Raw genomic sequence first — 23223 nt, 5'->3', positions numbered from 1 at the left:
TGGGTTTTTTTTCTTTTTTTTTTATGTTTGTTACCTCATAACTTTTTACTGGGTGGACCGATTTTGATATTTTTTTTTTGTTTGAAAGGTAGTGCTTCCCGTGGGGTCCCATTTTAATTTTATTTTTTTCCGATGATGGTATCCGTATGAAAACGACATAAGTCTTAAATTTGCATTATGTATGTGCGCGATAAATAGGTGAATAACTCAAAATTGGTTAGCACAATTTTGATGATTTTTTTTTTAATATAAAGGATATACTTTAAGGGTACTTTGGTGAAAGTTTGGTAAGGTTCTGAGCACAGGATCCATGACAAATTAAGGGAACGGGAGGGAACGGAACAATTCTGAGGAGCACGTTAGCAATACTCCGTCGAATCTTTTATTTATGGGTTACTTGGATATTTGAATCACCTTCCGGAACGTGGTTATGTTCATGTAATTGTCATAATCAAATATTATAATCAACTAGCGACCCGCCCCGACTTCTCACGGGTGCAATACTGATACTAAATATACTAAAGAATTTTTTTATTTACGACATCACATTGCAAACTTCTAAAATTGTCAGTGTTTCTTTACTATATTGTTCATGTATTATATACACAAACCTTCCCCTTGAATTACACTATCTATTTAAAAAAAACCGCATCAAAATCCGTTACGTAGTTTTAAAGATATAGGGACAGAAAAAGCGACTTTGTTTTATACTATGTATTGACGGAACTCCTAAACGGCTCGCAGTTAGGGTGCGATATGGGGCAGAATTTCTTACTATCTTTAATCAAATTTTGTGTATGTGATGTGATGTCATATGATGTACGAAATATAGTTGGTCTTTTTCAAAGCTTTTTTGCTGAGTTCGATTACAGCTCTTTCGAGGGATCCTTGTAGTTTACGCCGCGTGACGTATTAAATCCGCATTTTCGAAAGTCTATTTTTGCTTTATTCGCAAGTTTCCTTTGAAATTGTCCTCGAAGTAGTTTCTGACTCATATAAACGGAACGCTTAATATATCCATATTAAAAAAAATTAGTTAGTCAACATCAGCTTCACTTAAAATCAAAAAATAAATAAAAATTTTAACAAAAAGAAAAACCGACTTCAAACAAAACACTATTTTAAAACAAATGAATATGCACGAAAAAGTAATAAAAATAATTGCGTATTCAACATATTTTTTAGAGTCTTCCTAAGTTAAATGAAATGAAAAATATTAGACTACTTAAAAGTCGATTAACGATTATATCATGTAGTTATAATTATTGTTATATTTGGAGTCGGTGTCAGCCAATAAAACCCTACAGTATATCTATCAAAAAACAATACGAGAATACTTTAACAAATATGTTTTTTACAAATTACCTTTTACACAATAATATACTGGATCAATCAAGGGGCTCGTATCGCTTCTTTCTTTTGATTGTTGGGGCAAGGGCACCGTGGCTGACACCGGCTCCAAATATACCAATAACTATAACTACATGATATAATCGTTAATCGACTTTTAAGTAGTCTAATATTTTTCATTTCATTTAACTTAGGAAGACTCTAAAAAATATGTTGAATACGCAATTATTTTTATTACTTTTTCGTGCATATTCATTTGTTTTAAAATAGTGTTTTGTTTGAAGTCGGTTTTTCTTTTTGTTAAAATTTTTATAAAATAGTGTTTTATTTGAAGTCGGTTTTTCTTTTTGTTAAAATTTTTATTATAAAGTTAAAATTTGAATTGTTACAAAAAATGTCTTGTGATTTGAAACATCCAACCAATCGGTCTTCTATATTGACCTCTTTTATCTTTAGTTATTGAATTTATAATATTGTAATGGCCCATACCATAAGTCAGTCAATTTAATCTGATTTCGAAAATACTGAGCCTGAAAATCGAGACTCGAAAATGGTAAAAGTACAACTTTTTAATATATAAATATATTTATATATAAAGTTTATATGCTGATACTTATAAATAATTGAGATTTTTTCAAATTGAATTATAATATATACAATTTAATGATTATGTCTATACAATAAACTCTACCCGTTTCCTCAAATTTTGGATCGTCTTTCCTTTTTTTTGTTTATAACGTATTGTTTATTATTTATCTAGATATATATCTATGTCATGTTGCATCGTGTAGCATCAATCGTTAAAATAAAACCAATCGAAAATATTTTCAACATTTTTATTAAGAAAACGGAAACAGTGAAAAAGTACATAACTGTAAATTGCAGTTGGTTACATTATTGTTTATATAAACCAATAATTTACAGTTAAAACGACGCTAGATTTTTACTCTGTTTCCTTAACTAAAAACAAACATATTTATATAATGATAGAGTAATCACAAGCTTATAATAAATATCCTTTGATATATTTGGTTCTATTTATTTTAATACAAGAAAATGCTATTTTCTTATTTAATCTGCCGACACTACTATAAAATAATTATAATTAATAGAAACCAATACAGCAAAAGCATCTCGTTGCAATTATTAAAGGTCATAAATGAGGTTTAAAATCACAAACTGTATTACATACATAAAGTAAGATCCGGTTCAGAAACAGAATAAAAAATTAGAATCGCAAAGTTAGATGTAAAGCAGATAAATATATATTTTAATATGGTTATAATATATATACATGAACAATTGTCTCGATTTCTGAATAAAAAAATAAAATTGTAGCCAGAGCCATTACACATTTATATTCTCTACACTTTTATCTAATCTTAAAATAAATAGCTCTATATTTTAAAATTTAATGTGATATTTAGTCAGATAAAGAGACAATTGTAGAAACTTATGTTTCCGCAATAATTTATTTATACATTTACACTTTGCCAATAATTTCTAAGCATTAATTATCACTCCAGTTCTTAGGAACTGAACTTAAAAAGAATATGTAGCTCATTCATACTATATTTTTATTCTCTTATGTAAAACTATTTAGACTCTCAGACGTGTCGCATAAAATATTCAAGTCTTTTATTATTAAGGTTATATTGCAACATTTCAGAGACAGCCAATGAAGCAAGTCGAAAAAACCAAAGCGCACTCTTTGTTTATTTATAAAATATGGGCAGTTTCAAAATACCTAAGGAGTACAAAAATAAAACCTCCAGCGTTGTTTGAGCTAGTATAATTAAAAAAAAAGTTGGTATTTTTTTTGTAGTTTTCTTCTAACCCGATGTAGTTTAATTTTTTTTTATTTCGCTAATTATACCAGCTCATCGTAAAATTATCAAAATCCCAGCGATGTAACTTCATGTTAAGCGGCCGCCGGTTCAATTGAATATCTAATTTTGCGAACCCTTTAACCTCCAAATGCACTAATAATGACAACTGAATATTTTTTCGATTAATACAATATTTTTGCACAACTATTTACATATTTTACAATGAAAAGAAACAATAAATAATATTTCTATATTTTTGATATGAGCATTTTTACAATACATACACTTCGTAATGTTCTTTTATAATTATTTAATGAGAAAAGTAAACACACCACAGTATACTTACTACTTACAATTTAGTATTATTTTTGGATTTTTTAATATTTTCTACACTGTCTTAACAAATTTAGTCTATGTGAGGTTGATTGTACACTGTGCGATATTCGTAATGAAATTGAAAAAAAATCTTTGTAGGATCTCTCTCAGTATATTTGTGCACTGTGTGGGAACAGGCACAATTACGTACAATCACACATTCCTGGTAGACGTCTCACGTCAGTAATACGCTTATATATTGGTCAACAATATTTTTTAATGAGATTAGGAGAATATTCACTCAAAAACAAACAAAATGAAATTATAACAAAAGCTTATTAAAAATATTTTTTTGCTACTACATACATATAACAAAATAAATAATATAATGTTACATTTTTTTAACTTACAATAACGAAAAAAGAAATGCAATACCAGGACCGCGTGTACATACATGAAGACACCTATTGTTAAATTTATAATCAGCAGGATTTACAGTTACCTACACGTATCACACACAACAAGTGCAATAATAAAATAGGTTATTGGTATTCATTATATTCATAATTTATATTAGGACAGATAATAACATAACTTTTTATCCACTAATCATACACCTACTTACATGAATGAATAGTAAATAACTATTAACTAGGCTCACAAAAATATGTTATTTTTTTTAATTTTTCATTTATGTGGACTAGCTTTGGGTCTTATAAATTCAGTCAGTTTTATGAGTAGCTTTATACAAGAATTAAGAAATATATGAATCATTGTATAGCAATACATAAAGTTTGACGCAAAGTATGTCTCCGAGAAAATGGTAGTTTTTAAACAAAGAAATTTGAGCCCCAAGTAAAGTTATGAAAATTCATAACATATGCCGTAATATTTAATACATTTGTTTATAATCAGTGAGAACATCACATATATTATCATTATAACAAGTATAACGTTTTGAGAACTCAGAGCGCTTCAGCCAAATAAAATATAGTATCACATTTTTATAATGATAAAACCTATATTTAATTGTTCTGGGTTTGGTTACAATCATAAAAATACAATACTGATACATTTACAACTTTTGAGGGTTTACATATCATTAAAGAAAAAAGTCGAGACATTTTTGGAAGACGAGATAGAGATTTTTGAAACATGTGGACATTATTTGCTTTACTTTGACGCTTCGTCGTTTTATTTTGTAAACAAACTATAAGCGATTTTTGCTTATAATATATACATTCAGGCTAAAAGCATTTAGCCTAGACAGTAAATCAGTCAATTCCAGTGGATTTTTATCAGTACTAGTATTCCATACTCTTCAATTATTACATCAAATAATGTTTTATTAATTCATTTCTGTAATTGACGGTTATATTAAGTTTTAAACCATAAGGTAAGCTCAGTTGCCTAAGCGATAAATTAATAATCCAGTGCTTGCCAGTAGCTTGTAATCATTAGTTTATTATGTATAATATATGAAAAAAATGTTTTTTTTTATTCTTTTATAAAAGACAAGGTTAGTTGACTCAACGAATAGAAATATTAAGACCCCTTTTTCACTCATGGCCAGTTACAACTTCCTAGTTTATTTTATTTACAGAGTAAAATAGTAAAACTTAAAAATACATAACAAATTAAAAGTAAGTAGTTAGAGAGGATTTATAATCGTGATTACATAACAAAATTCAAGCACAATAAAACATTAACAGAAACAAAATGTGCTTTTTACATTCAGTACAAACCAAATTCTCCGATCGACATGTCTGGTACTGAGAAATCTCGCATATCCTGTTTAGACATACTCAAAAATTCAAATACATAAATATATATTTTAGTTTAATGGTACAATTTGTTAGCACCTGCGCATTTGGATTAAACTCTCAGATACCAGATCACGGGAGAAGATTATAACATTTAAGACGATAGTATAACTGAGATTGTAATATAAAATTTCTTTTAATAGGGATGAAAGTTTAATTACAAATATTAAATGCTCTAGGCTTTCCTATGTACAAAGCGTAAACGAAATTAATTTTGGTTACAACTTGAATGTCACATAACATCGATCGAATCAAATAGTGACATATGGAATAGGCTCGCATCTGCCAGAGCGGAAGCTGTGGTACACGTGGTCACACTGTGGTCGCGCCCGCGGGCTGTTTGTAATCTTTCACTTCACATTCACCATCACCATCATCAACAAGGGTCCGAATGACTCGGAATGCACTAAACACTTTGCACGATCGCGAGGCCCACGGCGCAGACATTTCCGTCGGAGGAAAACAGTAAGCGGCATAACTTTAAGCCGGACACGCGCGCAGGTCCCCACTCACTCGCATGAAAACCGTTCTTTTGCACGGCGAACTTCATATTTAAAATAAACTCTCACTTCAACACGTAACATCAGTATCGTCAGTAAATTCTACGAAAGTTTCACAATTCACGCAACATGTCAGCACTACTCGCTAAAGTAGCGCACCTTGCCTCCTCCGCAGCGCACCACGTCCTCCCACGCTGCAACGAGAAAATTAAAGCCATTACTGATCAGAACGTAATCAATGTTGAAATAAAAAACGAGGGAGCGGAGCGGTCTACACTAACCGGCGCCCACGTAATCGACGATCTGCAGCAAGTGCGCGGCGTTGGGCGGCAGGTCGGGCGGCGCGTAGCGCAGCGCCGCGCACGCGCGCACGGGCACGGCCACGGACAGCAGCGCCGGCGCCGCGGCGCGCGCGTGCTCGGGCGCGTCGCGCAGCAGGTCCACGCGCGCGCCGCGCCGCGCCGACCCGCCCAGCAGCTGCTCGTTGATGTCGAACCCGAACGTCACGCCGTCCATGTCGCCGGGCCGCGCCGCCGAGTCGAGCAGGATGACGGGCGGCCGCCGGTCCGCCACCACGTCGGGCGCCGGCGCCGGGGGCTCGCTCGCGGTCAGCGTCTCCGCGCGCTCCTTGCGCGGCGCGCGCACCACCGGCAGCGGCGGCTTCTCGCGAGCGCGCCGCGCCGCCAGCGCCGGGTACTGCTCCGCCTCGCCCGCCTGCGCGCCCCCCGGCGTCGCCGCCCCGCCGGTCGCCGCGCCGCCCCCGTCGAGCCGCGGCTCCGCCTCGCCCTCCGCGTAGAAGTTGCAGGACTCGATGAGGTCCGGTATGTTGTGGCGGGTGCGCGCGATGTCCGCGTAGGAGGCGTGCGGCGGCGGCGGGGGAGGCGCCGGCGCGACGGGCGCGAGGGCGGGCAGCGAGTGCACGGAGTCCATGTCGTCGTTGGAGTCGTTGCTTCGGTCGGAGGGCGCGGCGGAGGCCGGCGCCGAGGGGCGCGCGCGGGCCTCGGCGGAGGGCAGGCGCGTGCGTCGCGGCGCGACGTCGGTCTCGCGCTCGCCGTCGTCGGCGCGACGCCGAGTCTTGCGCTTCTTGGTGACGGTCTGGAACTCCGTGAGCTCGAGGGCCGGCGGGTCGGGGTCGGTGGAGGCGGGCGCGCGGTAGAGCAGCGCGCGCGCGTCGTCTCCCCAGGAGCGGCGCTCGGGCTTGGCGGGCGCGACGGAGCCGCGGGGCTTGGCCGTGCGCAGGGCGGGCTTGTCGGTGAGGTCCTCGAGCTTGGTGCGCGACAGCTCCTCCATGGAGGTGGCCCGCTTCATCTTGCTCTCCTTGTCCTTGCGGCGCTCGGTGGAGCGCTTCTTGCCCTTGTCGTCGGAGTCGTCCTTGTGCTTGACGCGGCCGAGCTTGGGCCCGCGCGCGCCCTCCGCGTTGGACTCGATGAAGCGGAGCACTTCGTTGAGATCCTTGTTGCCCTGGTAGCCGTCTATCTGGTGGGATTTGATCACCGTCTCGTTCTTCGACGACTTTTTCCTCCTCGGTTTCTTTAGTTGACTAGAGCCTGAGAGAGGTGAACTGAACCCTTGTACCGCATTGCCGTTTTCATCAAGAGATTTCTGTAAACGGTAGTGCACAGTGAGTATAGGCACCTGAATAGAAAGGAAAAGTCAACGTTAGATCTTTTAGAACACGGGTTAAGTCACGGAGGGCGTCGTTATGGATTATCGATTTGACAGAAGCAATCGAGAGAGCGCGGAACATAAAGTCGGTTAAATCGGAGATACCTCCGAGTTAGTCTCAAGCGACGGCGTGGAATGAGTGATGCATGCGTGTGAGTGCGAGTGACGGAAGTGTCGGGGGCGAGGGGGGGGGCGCACCTTATAGTCGTCCGTGGTCGAGCCGTAGCCGGGCCGCGACAGCGGCAGCCCGTTGAAGCTGCTCGATATGACGCTGCGGGGCTGCACCGAACACAAAACACGGTCTTATAGTTTCATAACACACTCCAAACCATCAAGAAACGTCAACTTCGAGATATTTGGAAACGAATTAGCTCACACCATTTACAATTTCCATACATTTATATTACACAAAAACCGTATAATACAATGATAAAATGCAGTGTTAATAACGCGAAACTCGCAAGTCAGCCAACTTAAAACAAAGTTCGCGCGTGTGAGGAGCGCTGCGACAAATGCGAGGTGAGAGAAGCCGGCGGTACACACACAGCTGCAGCGGCTGCGCACACCACGCCATGAGCTCCTATCGCACGACTATCGCGCCTGCCCCACCACCACCACACACGCTCACACTCACTCTCTAGTCTCTCGCCTTCACTGACTGCGCGATTTTCGTGTGATCCGAAGGGAGACATTTGTAGTTACGAAAATAAGCTCCATATTTATATGTGGATGGATAAAAGGTATATATGACTTGTATGAGTCGCTATTATGATACGAAAACGTTTAGTTATCTATGAGTTTTTAACTATCTATAATTTATAGCACTATAAAAATTAATTTGTTTTTATCTTTGCAAATTTTATCGATGTACAAATTATTTTATACAATAACATCACTACGCTATGGTCTCTGTGTGCGAGTATATTTACAAAAATAAGTGTTTTTTGATATTTTGCTAAATTATATTAAACCAATTATTTTGTTTGCACGTTATTTGGAGACGTTGATTTCAAAGCACCCATTTAAATTATAAAGACAATTTTAATCTATATTGAAAGGTAACTAACATATTTAACTGATTGAACATTCATTACGATTTATAATTATACGAAATTGCTTCGAAAATTTACTACACGTTTTTTACTTATGAATAAATAATAAAAATAAAGTCAAATATTTGACTTTCCTTTTTTTGATGTCGGTTAAAATATTAATTATAAGCGTATCTCACAAAATAGTCCCATGAACTATTGGGTATTATACGTTTAATTTTGATGTAGGCCTTTTTTTAAGAAATATTGTTACTAATATAACGTTATGACGTATCTAAGGATTAGACTGCGGTAGCTATATATTGTTACAAAACAGTATTAACAAAATTATTATTATTAATACATTTTATAAAAAAATATTTACAAATTATTTATACAAACGTTTCTCTTTTATAGGTCTTTCGATCACTGATAACCAAAATCAAAATATGTTTAGTATGTTAGGGAAGTAAGCAGAGATACAGACCGAGGAATATATAATAATAAGCCAGTCTTGTGTTAGGCTATTTATTATAGATACAGTATTTGTATTGAAAAATATAACCTGATTTGAAATCACGTTAGCAAAGAATTACAATTGGATAAGTCAACCCTAATTTGAAAGAAATTTCCAAATGGGCGTCAAAATAATACTAAACTAAACATAAAACCGTTAAGAAAAATCTAGGAAACATAATTTTGAGTGTGCCTGAGAAAATATTCTCTTAGAAGTCAATACAATTAATTACTTTCTTTATATTTCATTTTAAATTACTAATAAATGTTATACTATTATTATATTATAAGTGCACAAATTTGTGCCATATTAAAATCATATCTCACAGAGAAACTGCTCACAAAGAAAATTGTTCTTGTGTACTGATTGTATAATAGGCGTGAACATCACAGTCATCTATAAGGTACTGTAAGTTGTTTGCTCTCTCGGAGTGCCAACACACACAACGGTGTAGTAATCCGCTATTAATTGACATATTTAAAGTTACTATTCGTAAACCCCCCCTGTTAAGAAACCATGATTGGTTGGAGGAATTAATTTAGTTTAGATATCGTTTACAACAGTAACATTCATATTTTGCCTTTAAATTTTAAATACTTTTAAAATAAATTGTTTAACATTTCCAATGTATTTTAATTAACATTCGAAACAATGTTCACTGTTTAAAAATATCGAAAAACCGATAAATTGAAATTATTAAAAATTATAACAAACAAAATATATTATATTAAAGAGAAATATAAATTCTTCTTTAAAGAAATTAGAGCATTATATGTGTTTTTAAGGATAAAAATATTAATCCTTAAAAAACAAACAAAGAATAAATAACAATTTGAAACATTTAACACGATTCACGTAATAGCTTAAAAATTGCAAATGGTGTGAGTCAAATAGTATACGAAAGCTATAATAAGGAATGTTAACAATAATAAAACTAAAGCTAATCATACCTTAGGATCGATAGCGGTCGTCGGCTGAGATGTCGACGAGGTCGTATTGCAGCTCGCCACGACCTCCGGCGTTGTGATGCAGCTAAATGGTATCGCGGAATCAACCTGCGAAGTAAAACCGTTACTGTAGACACATCATACATATTCACACACGACCACATAACTTAGCATGTACAAAATATCCTACCTCGATATCCTCGTAAGAAGACAATTTCATTTTTACATATTCAGGTTTTTCATCATTACTATAGGGAAGCGTTTTAGGATCGCTTCTGTTTAAATTTGTTTTATTTGAAATATTTTCATTAATTTTTTTATGTTTCTTGATAATGCCTTTATTCGTTACACTTTTATTTCGATCAGAATCGTTAGTAATGTTATCGTTGTTATTTTCAATTTCGTTTATTTTAATAGTTTGATAATTTTCATTAAAAGCGGCCATGTTAAAACTTTTTGGAAGCGTTAAGAGTATATAAGAATTTTTTGGCAGGTCAGTCAACAAAAACTGATCCAATGTAGTTGCATGATTGACGTTTTCTAGTGGTGCTGCAATATCTTTAGGAACTACTGGACATTCGATTGATTTCTCCGTATTTGCAGTTGCTTGTGAGCAATTTGGATCAATGTTCATTTCTATTTGAACAGATTTGTCAATTGATCCTAGATCTGTATCAAACTTTTTATTACCATCATCATTATTTGAGTCTATTTCTTCAGTCTCATTAATTTCTAAATTTCTAATAAACTTTTGTTGCTGATCGACATATTTGGAAAAAGAATCTGAATGTGCGACAGAATTGACGTCAGTCACTATATCCACAAGTTCTACGTCTGTGATTGATTCTGAGGTTTTTTCTTTAGGTTTTGGGATCATATCTTTCATTTCAAATTCCTTTTTTGAATCTATTTGCATTTTTTTAAAGGAATTTGTCTTTTTGTTGACGCTAGACTTATGAGTAATGTTAATGTTACTTGGAAGTATTTCTTCAGTTTTATGACAATCGTCGCTACTTTTTACCGAATCAGGACATGAAGGATTGCCTATGGTCATGTTTCGGAAATTTTTAGGATTTATTATCGACGCACTCGGTGCTACTAGATTATGACCTACTCTTTCTCTATATTTTTTTCTTAAACTATTATCACTATCGATATCACTAAAAACCCTCTGATTGTTTTCAAAATTACAATCAGTTGTATCACATCGGTTTATCTTTATATTCCTAGGAATATCAGTCTCATCGGGGATTGAATATTTCTTTTTAACAACTACGTTTTTCATATTCCTTTCAGTAAGTCTATCTATTTCATTAAATCTATTCGAAAAATTTGCTCTATCTAAAAATGTTTGTTGGGTTTGTTTATTTTCTTGCTCAGTTTCATTTTTTAAATATATATCTGAATAATTAGTCACAGCCTGCTCGATCGTAGCACCATCGGTTCGGCTGTCAATGGGCGCGACAGTTAGATTGTAATATCTATCTAGGCCGTCGTACCAATGATTCACGCTATCCATCCATAGCGACTCGTTTTTTCGCATGTGGGAAACGTCGACCGGTTGGCCAGTACTCGTGTTACTATCGCACCGCTTGCTGCGAGCCTGGCCCAGGCCGGGGCCACGCGGTTCACCCGCCACGCCTGCGGTGACACCACCACCCTTCGGTGCCGTCACGCGCAAGGCATTGGTCAGTCTCGTTTGCGCGTCGAGGTCGCGTTGTGCGGAGAGGGAGGGGGTACGCACCTGGTTTGAGGCGGTGGTGGTGGTGACCGCGCGGCCCGAGCACACGCTGCCGCTGCCGATCTCGAGCGTCGCGCGCGCCGTGTACGTCATCGGGAACGACGGCTTACTCCTCCTGCGGACCATCGGATTTGCTCTGTACGTCTTAACTTCATACATTTTGATTTGATTATATTAAACATGGAATTTGTCTTTCTAGTAAAAAGTCGATCTGTATACGAAGTGATAACCAGTTATTTATTCCTATTAAGTGACTAAACATATTGTACTCAACGTGAGATTAAAACGACTAGTAAATTCAATACATCATAACATCAGAATTGGGAAATCCGTTAAGCTATTAGGAAACTGATTTGTAGCAGATACAATATATAGCGATTGATAATAGTCACATATTATCCTTATCGAATTTGATATCCTTCGGACCATTGTTGGTTTCGACGAGTACCTGGCAGTATCGTCCTGCGCCTGGGAGACCTGTGCCTGTTCGGGCGGGTTGGCGTCGCCGGCGGACACGCGGCGCTCCGCCAGAGGCGGCGGGTTGACGCAGCGCACCGTGGCGAGGTACCCGCCTCGGGAGGGTCCGCAGCCGATGCCGCCCGCGTCCTCACTCAGCAGGAACGCTATGAGATTTTTCAATTATACATACGGAGAGGCTTCTTGAGGTAAAATATTACATTGAATAATATAAAATTAGAGAAAAGAAATAGAGGATTTTTTTTTATATATTTTATAGAAAGGAATTAACTATATTGGGTCCGTCAGTATTTCGATGAGATCTCTATCGCTCTCTCTTTTGGATATATAGCAGATGTCGGAGTCGTACAGGTGTCGACGCCGGAGGGCAGACTGCCGCCGTGCAGCGCGCGCGCGGACACGCTGGCGGCGGGCGGCGCGGTGTGTGCGTGCGCGTGCGCATGCGCACGTCCGCGTCGCGGCGCCGCCTCGCCCGCCATCGCCGCCACTAGGTCCTGCGGACAATGTGTTGAAGAATGAATAATTCTTTTACAAGGCCTTACAAGCAGGCGACGGTGTTATTATAAATATTTTGTAACCGTAAAAGTGATTTTTTTTTTATTTTGTGAGTCTATTATGTAGATTTGAATCCAGTTCCACATATAAAAAATTGTAATAGTAAATATACTACTAAGATTTTTTTTTTGTTGTAGGTTGGCGGGCGAGCATATGGGCCACCTGATGGTAAGTGGTCACCATCACCCATAGACAATGACGCTGTAAGAAATATTAACTATTCCTTACATCGTCAATGTGCCACCAACCTTGGGAACTAATATGTTATGTCCCTTGTGCCTGTAGTTACACTGGCTCACTCACCCTTCAAACCGGAACACAACAATACTGAGTACTGCTATTTGGCGGTAGAATAACTGATGAGTGGGTGGTACCTACCCAGACGGGCTTGCACTAAGCCCTACCACCAAGTAAATATCTTCACTACTTCACAAATAATTCCAAACACACAAGAACAATACCTGTAAGCTGGAGTGGTGTTCACGATGGCCCCGCCCGCGCCTCCCGCCGCGCCCCGCGCCCAGCCCCCTCGCCGCAGCCTCACACGCCTGCTCGTCTTGTTCCACCTCCTCGAGCAGTTCCTGAAAACGTTGAAAAAATACTCTTTCATGTCACAATTTAGTCCATAATTAATTAAACAAATAAAAGTAACGAATACCTCAAGGCTGACCAATAACAAAAAAAATTAGGCCATGAAACCGAAAACCAATACACTTTACGAAATATAACTCGCTCTCCGGTAGTTACATTTCGATCGATATTCAATTAACTTAGCCTATGATTATTATGATGAAATGGCTATTCCAAAGCATATATTATTAAAACATTAATTTAATAAGCAATAATTATGATTATGAATAGAGTCGAGATGGCCCAGTGGTTAGAACGCGTGCATCTTAACCGATGATCGCGGGTTCAAACTCAGGCAAGCACCGCTGATTCATGTGCTTAATTTGTCTTTATAATTCATCTCGTGCTCGGCGGTGAAGAAAAACATCGTGAGGAAACCTGCATGTGACAAATTTCATAGAAATCCTGCCACATGTGTATTCCACCAACGCGCATTGGAACAGCGTGGTGGAATATGTTCCAAACCTTCTCCTCAAAAGGAGAGGAGGCCTTTAGCCCAGCAGTGGGAATTTACAGGCTGTTGTTGTTGTTTGATTATAAATTGATTGAATTGTAACGTCAACACGATCTACTTGAATTGATTGATATTTGTACGTACCTTAAACAGACTGCTCTTCCCTTCGCGGTCTTTGGGACACTTGTATGTGATAGCCTCATCAAGCAGCGCGCGTAGTTGTCCGTCGTCGAGTGTCTCCACGTGTTTGTTCTGTCAAAATAATATATTATTTATAAATATAAATACAACTTTCGAGAGCATTATTCGTATTTTAAATGTGACGACTGTTCAAATATATCCCAACAATCCAATTAGTGATAATGAATGGCTCTTAACTTTGTACGTATAGTACGTAATTATTGTACGGAATATTTTTTTTTATCTGTATTTATAGCATTCCATTTCTTTCGATCATTGAAAAGTTTTATATTAATTGAATTGAGAGGTTTTATTCGGCGAATTTCGACAATAAATAAAAACCTTATATGTATTCTATGTAGTGCTTGTTTTTTACTTAATTTATGTGTTCATCGGTCATCTGAATGAATTCTGACTTTATTAAGTTATTGTTATTGGCACTTTAGTAAAAAAAAGAGTACCTCGTTGAAATTTATATATATATATTATATTATAGATATACGTACGACGGGCAGCGATCGAGGCGTATTATGTATATATTATATTAAAGAAACATTGAAAGCAAATCGATCATTATCTAATATATAATAACTCCTATAATGAGAATAACTCATCATGATGAAGAGGCTTTATGATAATAATTTAATTTATGAATTAAAAACAATTTAAAAAAATATTATATATGTAGTATTACTCTGTAATTAAGTTTCTAAAAACCTTTTGTGGCATTTTATGTCCCAAACACACTCATCACTTCCAAGAATTAAAACGTTGAATCACACGTAGGATAATAAGGGGTTTTTAGCGGTAATATTTATCTTTGACCATCGAGTTCGCAAGAAAACATTCAGCAAGGTACAAAACAAAAACGTACTTATGAATCGCAGAATGAAGGAGACGTTGATTTTCAAGTGAGAAGTTAAAAAATCAACTACAAACAGTTGAAAACTAAGCTCCTGTCATAACAGTGACTACACATAGTTATGTTTTCAAAGAATGCTCGATACAATTATAACAAAGTAGCCGATAAGATAATCGACTGTCACGAAAAGTTGCCCATAAACCGCTAGCAGTCTCTTATCGTCGCTAATGACATTCGTATTTTAAACATTACTTGTACTTTGGATAGTAACGACAGTAGGTATTAACAAATGGAACTAACTTTTATACATATCTTTCTAACGACTCGCATCAACTTCATACGGGTGAAATTAAGACATTTCATATTCTTTATTAAAAATCTATAAGTACTAATTTAATAAATGTGATGACTCTGCCAGTGTGTCTGTCCGTCGATCTTTCACTATCAGACCACTGAAGCAAAGTTGATGAAATTTGGTATGAGGAAAATTTGAAATACAAGGAAGGCATAGGCTACACATGACAACCAAACCCATAAAACGTAAGCGGAGCCGCGGACGATAACTAGTAAAGAATATGAAAAGCCTCAGCAAAAATATATTAGTTCTACAATATAAGTATATCATAAAGTAAATATTACGATATAAAAATTAGTTTGAATCATAATTTTAATGACATAGATATATGTGTAAAGAAGATCATTTTTTTTATTGTTACTGCCGTTTATCTGATCGCCAGTTCGCACTGAACGATAATTTTAGTTGCACCTAATTTGAAATCGGTCATATCTTCTAAAGTATTAAGTAGAATGATATGGATTAAAACACAATTTCATTATTTATTTAACACTTAAACCAAAACTTACTAATATACATATTTATCTGACTAGGGTTTAGGGACCAATTGTGAAGGGAATACGGCTTCACAAATAACCTATAGTTTTTTACCAAATAAAAAATTAACATATGTATATTAACTAGAGTCATTATGAGTGTACCTTAGAAGATAGATATTAATTCCGCACTTTTCTGTGGGCCTAAAATTTTCTAGAACATTGTTTAAATTATCTTAAGGTTTACCAGTCATGTACCCGAACGAAAACAATTTATAAGATAAAAATAATTGTAACTACATACAATGATTCCTAGTTTATCGCTCTTTCTGTAAATAAAACCCTCACAAAAATACGTTGTTGTAGAAAAGGGATCATTAAGCAAATGGAAATAAAGACAGAGGTAGAAAGAGATTTTGTTTTACAATATGTATAGAACAATTGTCGAAGCATCAAAAAGTTTAATTAGGATTTTTATATCGTATGTATGCTACGTCACTATGACGTAGAAGACATGACAGCTGAAAAGTCATATTTTCAGGGAATATCGATAGAAAAAAGATATTACGATTACGAACGTGAACGGCTTGAATTATATTTCGAATATCATCATGTCTGATGACTAATTGATGTCAAACTCTTCGTTATATATGTTATATACTTATATAGATTGAGTACCTTTTTCTCCTCAATCTGTCAAACATTTTTTTAAATAAATAACTAAATGAAATTCAGATCCTCTTCAAAATTTCAACTATACGATCGAATTGCGGTCACTGTGTCAACATTAGTTATATTGAATATATTTTACACAGGTATATTTGTTACATATACACACTGTACCTATTAATAATAATATGACAAAAGATACAGAGCTGTGAAGAGGCGTTACGTAATCCAATTGCAACGAGAGCATTAGCAAAATAGTTCAATATAAGATAATATGTACAGGGCTGCCAACTCTTTGATTTAACTCGTAATCTTTTGGCCTTGAGAAATCTTCAACATATTTACCTTTATATTTAATGGTAGGTTATGACTATGGTCAAATTTCCGATTATGACAGAAATTATCAGTATAAAAGAGAAAAATCGTAAATCGAATAGTTAAAAATAAATCATACTATATACATAAGTATTAGAATATCTATCTTGTTTGGAGTAACTGAGATGATTTATAATATATAAAAAAAATCGACAGCCCTCGCATATCAGTGACGTCAGAGACAAGGCCGTTATATTACCAATGTTATCACTACCATAACCTCTGCTAGTCATGATCACGGACAACGCACTATTATTTCGCAATAGATATTAACGCCGAAACTTTCCTTTACGGAATCGAACGTAAAATTTGAAATTATAATATAAAACATCAAATATTCGAAAGCAGGTTTACATTTCCCTTTTCCTTAGTGGGTCAAGAGGTTCAATGTCTCTAGAAAACGTTTAAATATCAATGCTCGATGCAGACGCGTAACTAATTTCGTAATTATGTTCCGGTCGATTGGATGCTGAATCATTAGATTCAAGGTTCCGCAGATAAATACTGGGAATATAAAACTATCGTTACGAATTCAAATATTGATATAAAAAATTTCAATTCGTATAACACGAAGAAAAAAAGACACCTAAAAATATGAGAAGAAAAAATTTATTACAATTTTACATTAATGTACAAGTATGAACTTATTGATGTACATAACAGTTTTGAACAGTAATTTTTAATAACGTTACATAATACATAAGGAATATGTAAATAAAAAAGTACACTAATAAAATAAAATAATGTTTGCTTTGTTGTTGAATTTTCCTAGCCGCGTATATTACAAATTGCATAATGGGAATATCATTGGAGCATTAAATTTAAAGTAATTTATAAAAATAAACTTTTTATCAGTACACTGTTGTTGAGTTGAAAAATAAATAATTTGTTGTAAAAACATTGTGTAGCAACGATAATGCTATGTTTACAACATTAAAAGTAGTTTATTATTGGGTCTTCTTTAAAACTTTATCATGAGCAAACAATACATTATCACCAATACCTTTAAACGAATGAACAAGGAAGATCATATAAGTACATATATCTAATAAATATAAACAAATAAATATGAGACAACATCACATACATTACTCTGATCCCAATGTAAGTAGCTGAAGCACTTGTGTTATGGAAATCAGAAGTAACGACGGTACCACGAACACCCAGACCCTAGACAACATAGAAAACTAATGGTAATCTACATCGACTCGGCCGGGAATCGAACCCGGGACCTCAGAGTAGCGCACCCATGAAATCCACTCGACTGGAGGTCATCGATATATATAATAGAGCGCTTATTTATTTTTCACCCAGTAATTTTATTTCAATGTCGGTAAAAACTTTTTATTTAAAAAGTTTTAAAGCAATATGATAGAGATTTCCCTGAATAATCAAAATGTTCCAGTATACATAGCATAAACAATCAAATCCTCAAGACAAATCGCAGAATACACCTAAAGCATCCTGAGATCATTTTCCAAGAATCATATACAGATTATATATCTAAAGCAGCGCGTTAGCTGTGGAGCGACTGAAACCTTTTTGCTAATGAGAAATAGTTATAAAATCAAAAAAGGAACAAATTCATTATTTTATCGTAAGTAGTATTTAGTGCTCTGATTTATCATCAACGCGATAGTTAAGCGGCCGGTGCTAGTGATGATTGGATTACTAAGTGATAATATTGCTAAAGCTTTATAGTATTATATTATACGATTGAATATTATCGTAATTATAATCATTATTGTTTTGACATCAATCATTGGCATCTTAATATTATTATGAAGTCAGAATTCGTGGCATTTGCCTCATTTCATTTGAATAATGTAAAAAATAATTAGGTATTATAAATTGCGCCAAATAATATTTTACAAATAATAATTAATTCGAATATTTTGGCTATGTGTCTACTGTCTACATTTTAAATCTGTGATATCTTCGCAAATATTCATTTAAATTACATGCTGTACAGAGTCATTTTTATATTATATGAAATGTACAATGTATTTAAGGTTACTTTATTCAATAAAGTAAAGTTTATTGGATAAGCCTTAATCCTATAATGTTAATTAATATCGCTCTAAAATAAGCCATTATTTCTTATAAAAATCAAAATATTTAGCCGAATTCAGGGTTCAGCCAGCGTTTGCAACGTAAGGGCACAAAATGTGTTTATTTCAAAAATATTCGTTTATTTATTCTATCTAACTCAAATATTATAAGAATGAACAATGTCTTTATGTTGAATCAATCAAAGTCTGCCTAAGTCGAAATTCTCTCTAGGTCGAAAACTCGAATTTTATGCATATCCCTTGATGTTCAACTTATAAGATTCTACTGTATTTACTATGTATATAAATTTAAAAATTCATTCACAGAGACAGACAGCAGTAATATACTATAAATTACATAAATATTGTTTGACGCATTTTCTTTTTGTTTTAAAATATAACCAACGTAATCATCAATAAATTATTTTATTATCACATGTATATGGCCTTTTTATTACAAGCGATGGCGATTGTAGATCTGTTGATAAAATAATGATAGAAATCACCGCCACGTTAGTGCAGTCGCTAGACACAAGGCCGCAGACCGCACCGTTAGTCCTGCGTTCCTGAGCTCTTTCCGATATTGAATTTGCGTCCGAATTATTTATATATTATGTCATATTATTATTATTATATCTTGCGTAATGGCTAGCCTCATTTGAGAATGACAGTTGTATCCGAATCCGAAACCGGTCATCGGTACATCATCAGATGAAAAAAGTGTTAATCATACCTTTATTTTAAGTAATGTTGTATGTATTACTATGTAATTTAAATAAGGTTACAAAGTACTTAAATGAATTACAACAGATCTACCATATTTGATCAACTTATTATTCGGTAATTTATAAATTTAACTCAATTAAAACTTCCTAGGTAGACCCCTCTATTAGAGGAATATAAGACTTGCTTTTCGTATCTCAGGCGAATGGAAAGGCGAGGCGGAAAGCAACCGCGGGTCAACAAAAAAAATTGCTTTTAAGAGAAATTCTTCGAGCTATTCCTAGGTTTGACTTCTGAAAATGCCACATGTGAATCCACCAGTCCGCATTGGAGCAGCGTGGTAGAATATGCTCCAAAGAGGCCTTAGCCCAGCAGTGGGAAATTAGTAGGCTGTTACTATTATTATGTTAATGAATGTATCATTTCAAGGTCAAACTTGTTTATTTATGTTTACTCCTCCGATTTGAAATTCGTTGTTTACGTCACGTTAAATAGCGTTTCACGTCATGGGAATTTGTTTTAATTTATAATTATAGAACAATAGCACGTCGAAATTAAACTAGACAAAATACTAAATATTTGACATTGGACTAAGTTTATACTTTTGGTATTCTACACCAAAGTATAAACGCAAGATTAAGTTGTACAACTTACTTTACTTTGCGGACTCCCCGTCAATCATCATAATATATTATATCATATATCATATATATATCATATATATTATATTCTATTTCCAAGCAGTAATGCTTGATACATTTGTGTTTTGTTCGAAAGTTATGATCATGGCGATGATTTTTAAGAAGATATTAGCAAACTAAGGAGAAGATACATTGTAGGTACATATTACTCTCCATTCTCTGAATTTAATAAACCGACAGACAGCAACTCCTGGTTTTGGTATTGGTTCCTGAGGACTGATGGACCTGAGATTCAGGTGTAAAAGCAGTCCCAAATTCTCAACAGTCAGGGCTGTTAGTGAGAATTTCTTAACAGGATACCGACCCAGGGTTCGAACGACTGTGGGATACGCAACCTTATCACCTAAGCACTAAACGAACGAGGTCTTATAAAATATTTGTAGTTCATAATCAACTGGTATCATTGTAAAATTAATAAAGTTTATAGCGAAAACTAATAACACATAAAACATTTACGAACATTACGCCCCAGAGCGTTGGAGTAACCCGCACCTACATTGTGGCCTCATTTCAAACTTAGCCCAATAAATCAACTCAGTTTTTCAACCGACTTTGAAAAAAAAACTAATTAATTTATTTCTGAAAATTGTTACTAAGGCTATTCAAAATTACGAAAGGGTTTAATAGATGTAAAAGAAGTTCCCAAATTTAAATAGCAATTCAGGCGAGTCGTATTATTAAAATTTAATTAATAAACGTGCAGAGTAATACGTTCTATATATTAATAAAGGTAGTTGAAACTGGGAAATAGACCACCTGGTGTTCAATTCACAATGTTGCCTAAGGACATCTCACAAAGGCACGGCACTGTAAGAAATGTTAACCAAAATCATTTCAGATCTCGAAATGGAAACGGATATACGAATAATATTTTACCTATTTTATATAAGTTTACGGATATGAAAAGCATTTCGTATTACACGATTGTTTCGAAGTCTTCGTTTCGGATATAAGATTATTTAGATACTAATAGTTGTCCTCGGCTTCGCTCTCCTTTTAGGGAGGAAAAAAGGACTTTTTACTGATGGTAAGTGGTCATCATCACCTATAGACAATGACGCTGTAAGAAACATTAACTATTCCTTACATCGTCAATACGCCACCAACCTCGGAAACTAAGATGCTATGTCCCTTGTGCCTGTAGTTACACTGGCTCACTCACCCTTCAAACCGGAACACAAGAATACTGCGTATTGTTGTTTAGCGGTAGAATGTCTGATGAGTGGGTGGTACCACCAAGTAAATACCAAATTTCATAAAATTCGGTTCAGAGGTTCCATCGTGAAAGTTACTTGCATTTATAATATTAATATTGAAATTAACAATATTAATTGTAAAAGAAAATATTGCGCGATATTACTTTGAGTTTATTTGTAGACAAAGAAAAAATCTAATAACTTAAAAAACACTTTTCGCGACCGTGTTTAACGCCACGCAAAAACAAAATTATTATATTTTTTACCGGTTTCGATTTGATTTACGGAGCTCCATAGCATACCTGCTTTATAATATTACGGATAAATATACATCTACTCTAGAATTTATAGTAACATTATCTACATCAAATTAAGTCATTTTGTATCTGTTGTATCTATAGTTTTGTCAGCGTTACTTTGGTCTCTGATTATGAAAAAGTTCCTCGTCAATCGATTTGTGGTTCTCGTATGAATTCGAAAAAATCAACATACATCTTTGTCATATTATGATGAAGTAATACATTGACGGGCACGGGGAATCCTTCTTAATTCGACCCACGCATACGGATCGGTTCAGTACATTAAGTTAATGTTGATTTTTGATTAAAAATAAAATTTAACACTTTCAACGTTGTTGTTCAAACAAAAATTTCATTGTCTGCTTGCAACTCAACAATAAAAACTCATTTTTAATTATTCGTAAAAAAATATAAAATAAAACGGTATCGGATGTTCTGGTTTGATATAACGGAGCATCTAAGACCGCGCCACTGAAGAGATAAGGATTGCGGTAAATTGAATTTTGTATTTTATTTTATACATCACATCGTTGTGTTTCGCTGAACGGCTTAACTTTACGTATACATATAATATATATAATACACGAAGGCGTATCAAGTCATCGCGATGGTGAGAATGGCCGCGAGCCAAATTCCCCGATATTTACGCGACATACTGTCTCGTCGTGACTGTTCCTTGTTAGGGATCTGTAATCGAAGTCGAAAAACCTTACGATTCAATCGTTTTCTCTGTATAGATGAATTTTTAATAATTTCCGATGAAATGCGTAAGATTAAAGTTCAAAGAATATCTTCTGCAAGGAGGGAAACGAAAAATGAATACCTATGTATATATTTAATTTATAATACTCACTACCTTTTATGCTTTTGAAAAAACAAAGTTGCAATTTAATACGCACTATTTTTTTTTCGTAGAATGTTTATTATAACAATCATTAAAATAAATGATTAAGTAAACATTTTTAACAAAAAAGATAAGTTATTTTGAAGATAATTGTAAATAAGAATCACTAATAACTAAGACCAAAAAAAACCTTAAATTCTTCTATCCTAGCTATAACTTCGTCAATAAAAAAAACAAACAATATATAGTCGATTCACAGGAAGAGTCGAGACAAATATGAAACTTTGACATTACTTGACATGACGTTATAGGATGTCTTGAATTTAATAGAGTTCGTAAAATTTTAAAAATGAAAAACTAGAAATCAATAAAGTTATAACACAAGAACTTTTACAATTGTATAATATAACAGAGCTATTCCAAGCAAATCACCGACCCATGGTAGACGCTTTGCAACTCGACAATGCATTTGCAAACCAAGTTTTAGTGTCCCGTTTTCGCCTCGCACTGCTTATACCCATGCGTGTTACCCCTAATAGCAAACAGATCCAGCTATCATATCAAATTAAAAGTATTTTATTCAATGATTTATCTATTAATAATTCAAGTAAAGTCTAGCACAGATTCGTAATTAATCACAGAATAACACTAAGTTTAT

At 35.3% G+C, this 23223-nt stretch overlaps 1 protein-coding gene across 1 annotated transcript; it reads right to left on the bottom strand.

The window, feature by feature from the left end:
• Nucleotides 1-2170: 2170 nt before the first annotated feature.
• On the bottom strand, nt 2171-10111 carry LOC124532684. Its single transcript, XM_047107710.1, has 4 exons — nt 9981-10111; nt 7681-7761; nt 6099-7419; nt 2171-6011 (listed from the first exon to the last, which is right to left on the bottom strand). The coding sequence occupies exons 3-4, from the start codon at nt 7123-7125 to the stop codon at nt 5956-5958; spliced, it is 1083 nt and encodes a 360-aa protein (XP_046963666.1). The 5' UTR covers nt 7126-7419; nt 7681-7761; nt 9981-10111; the 3' UTR covers nt 2171-5955.
• Nucleotides 10112-23223: the final 13112 nt, after the last annotated feature.

This window comes from Vanessa cardui, chromosome 10 (assembly GCF_905220365.1).
Source record: "Vanessa cardui chromosome 10, ilVanCard2.1, whole genome shotgun sequence".
NCBI classification, from domain to species: domain Eukaryota; kingdom Metazoa; phylum Arthropoda; class Insecta; order Lepidoptera; family Nymphalidae; genus Vanessa; species Vanessa cardui.
The sequence above is the reverse complement of the archived record's forward strand: the minus strand, read 5'-3'. Positions and strand labels throughout refer to the sequence as shown.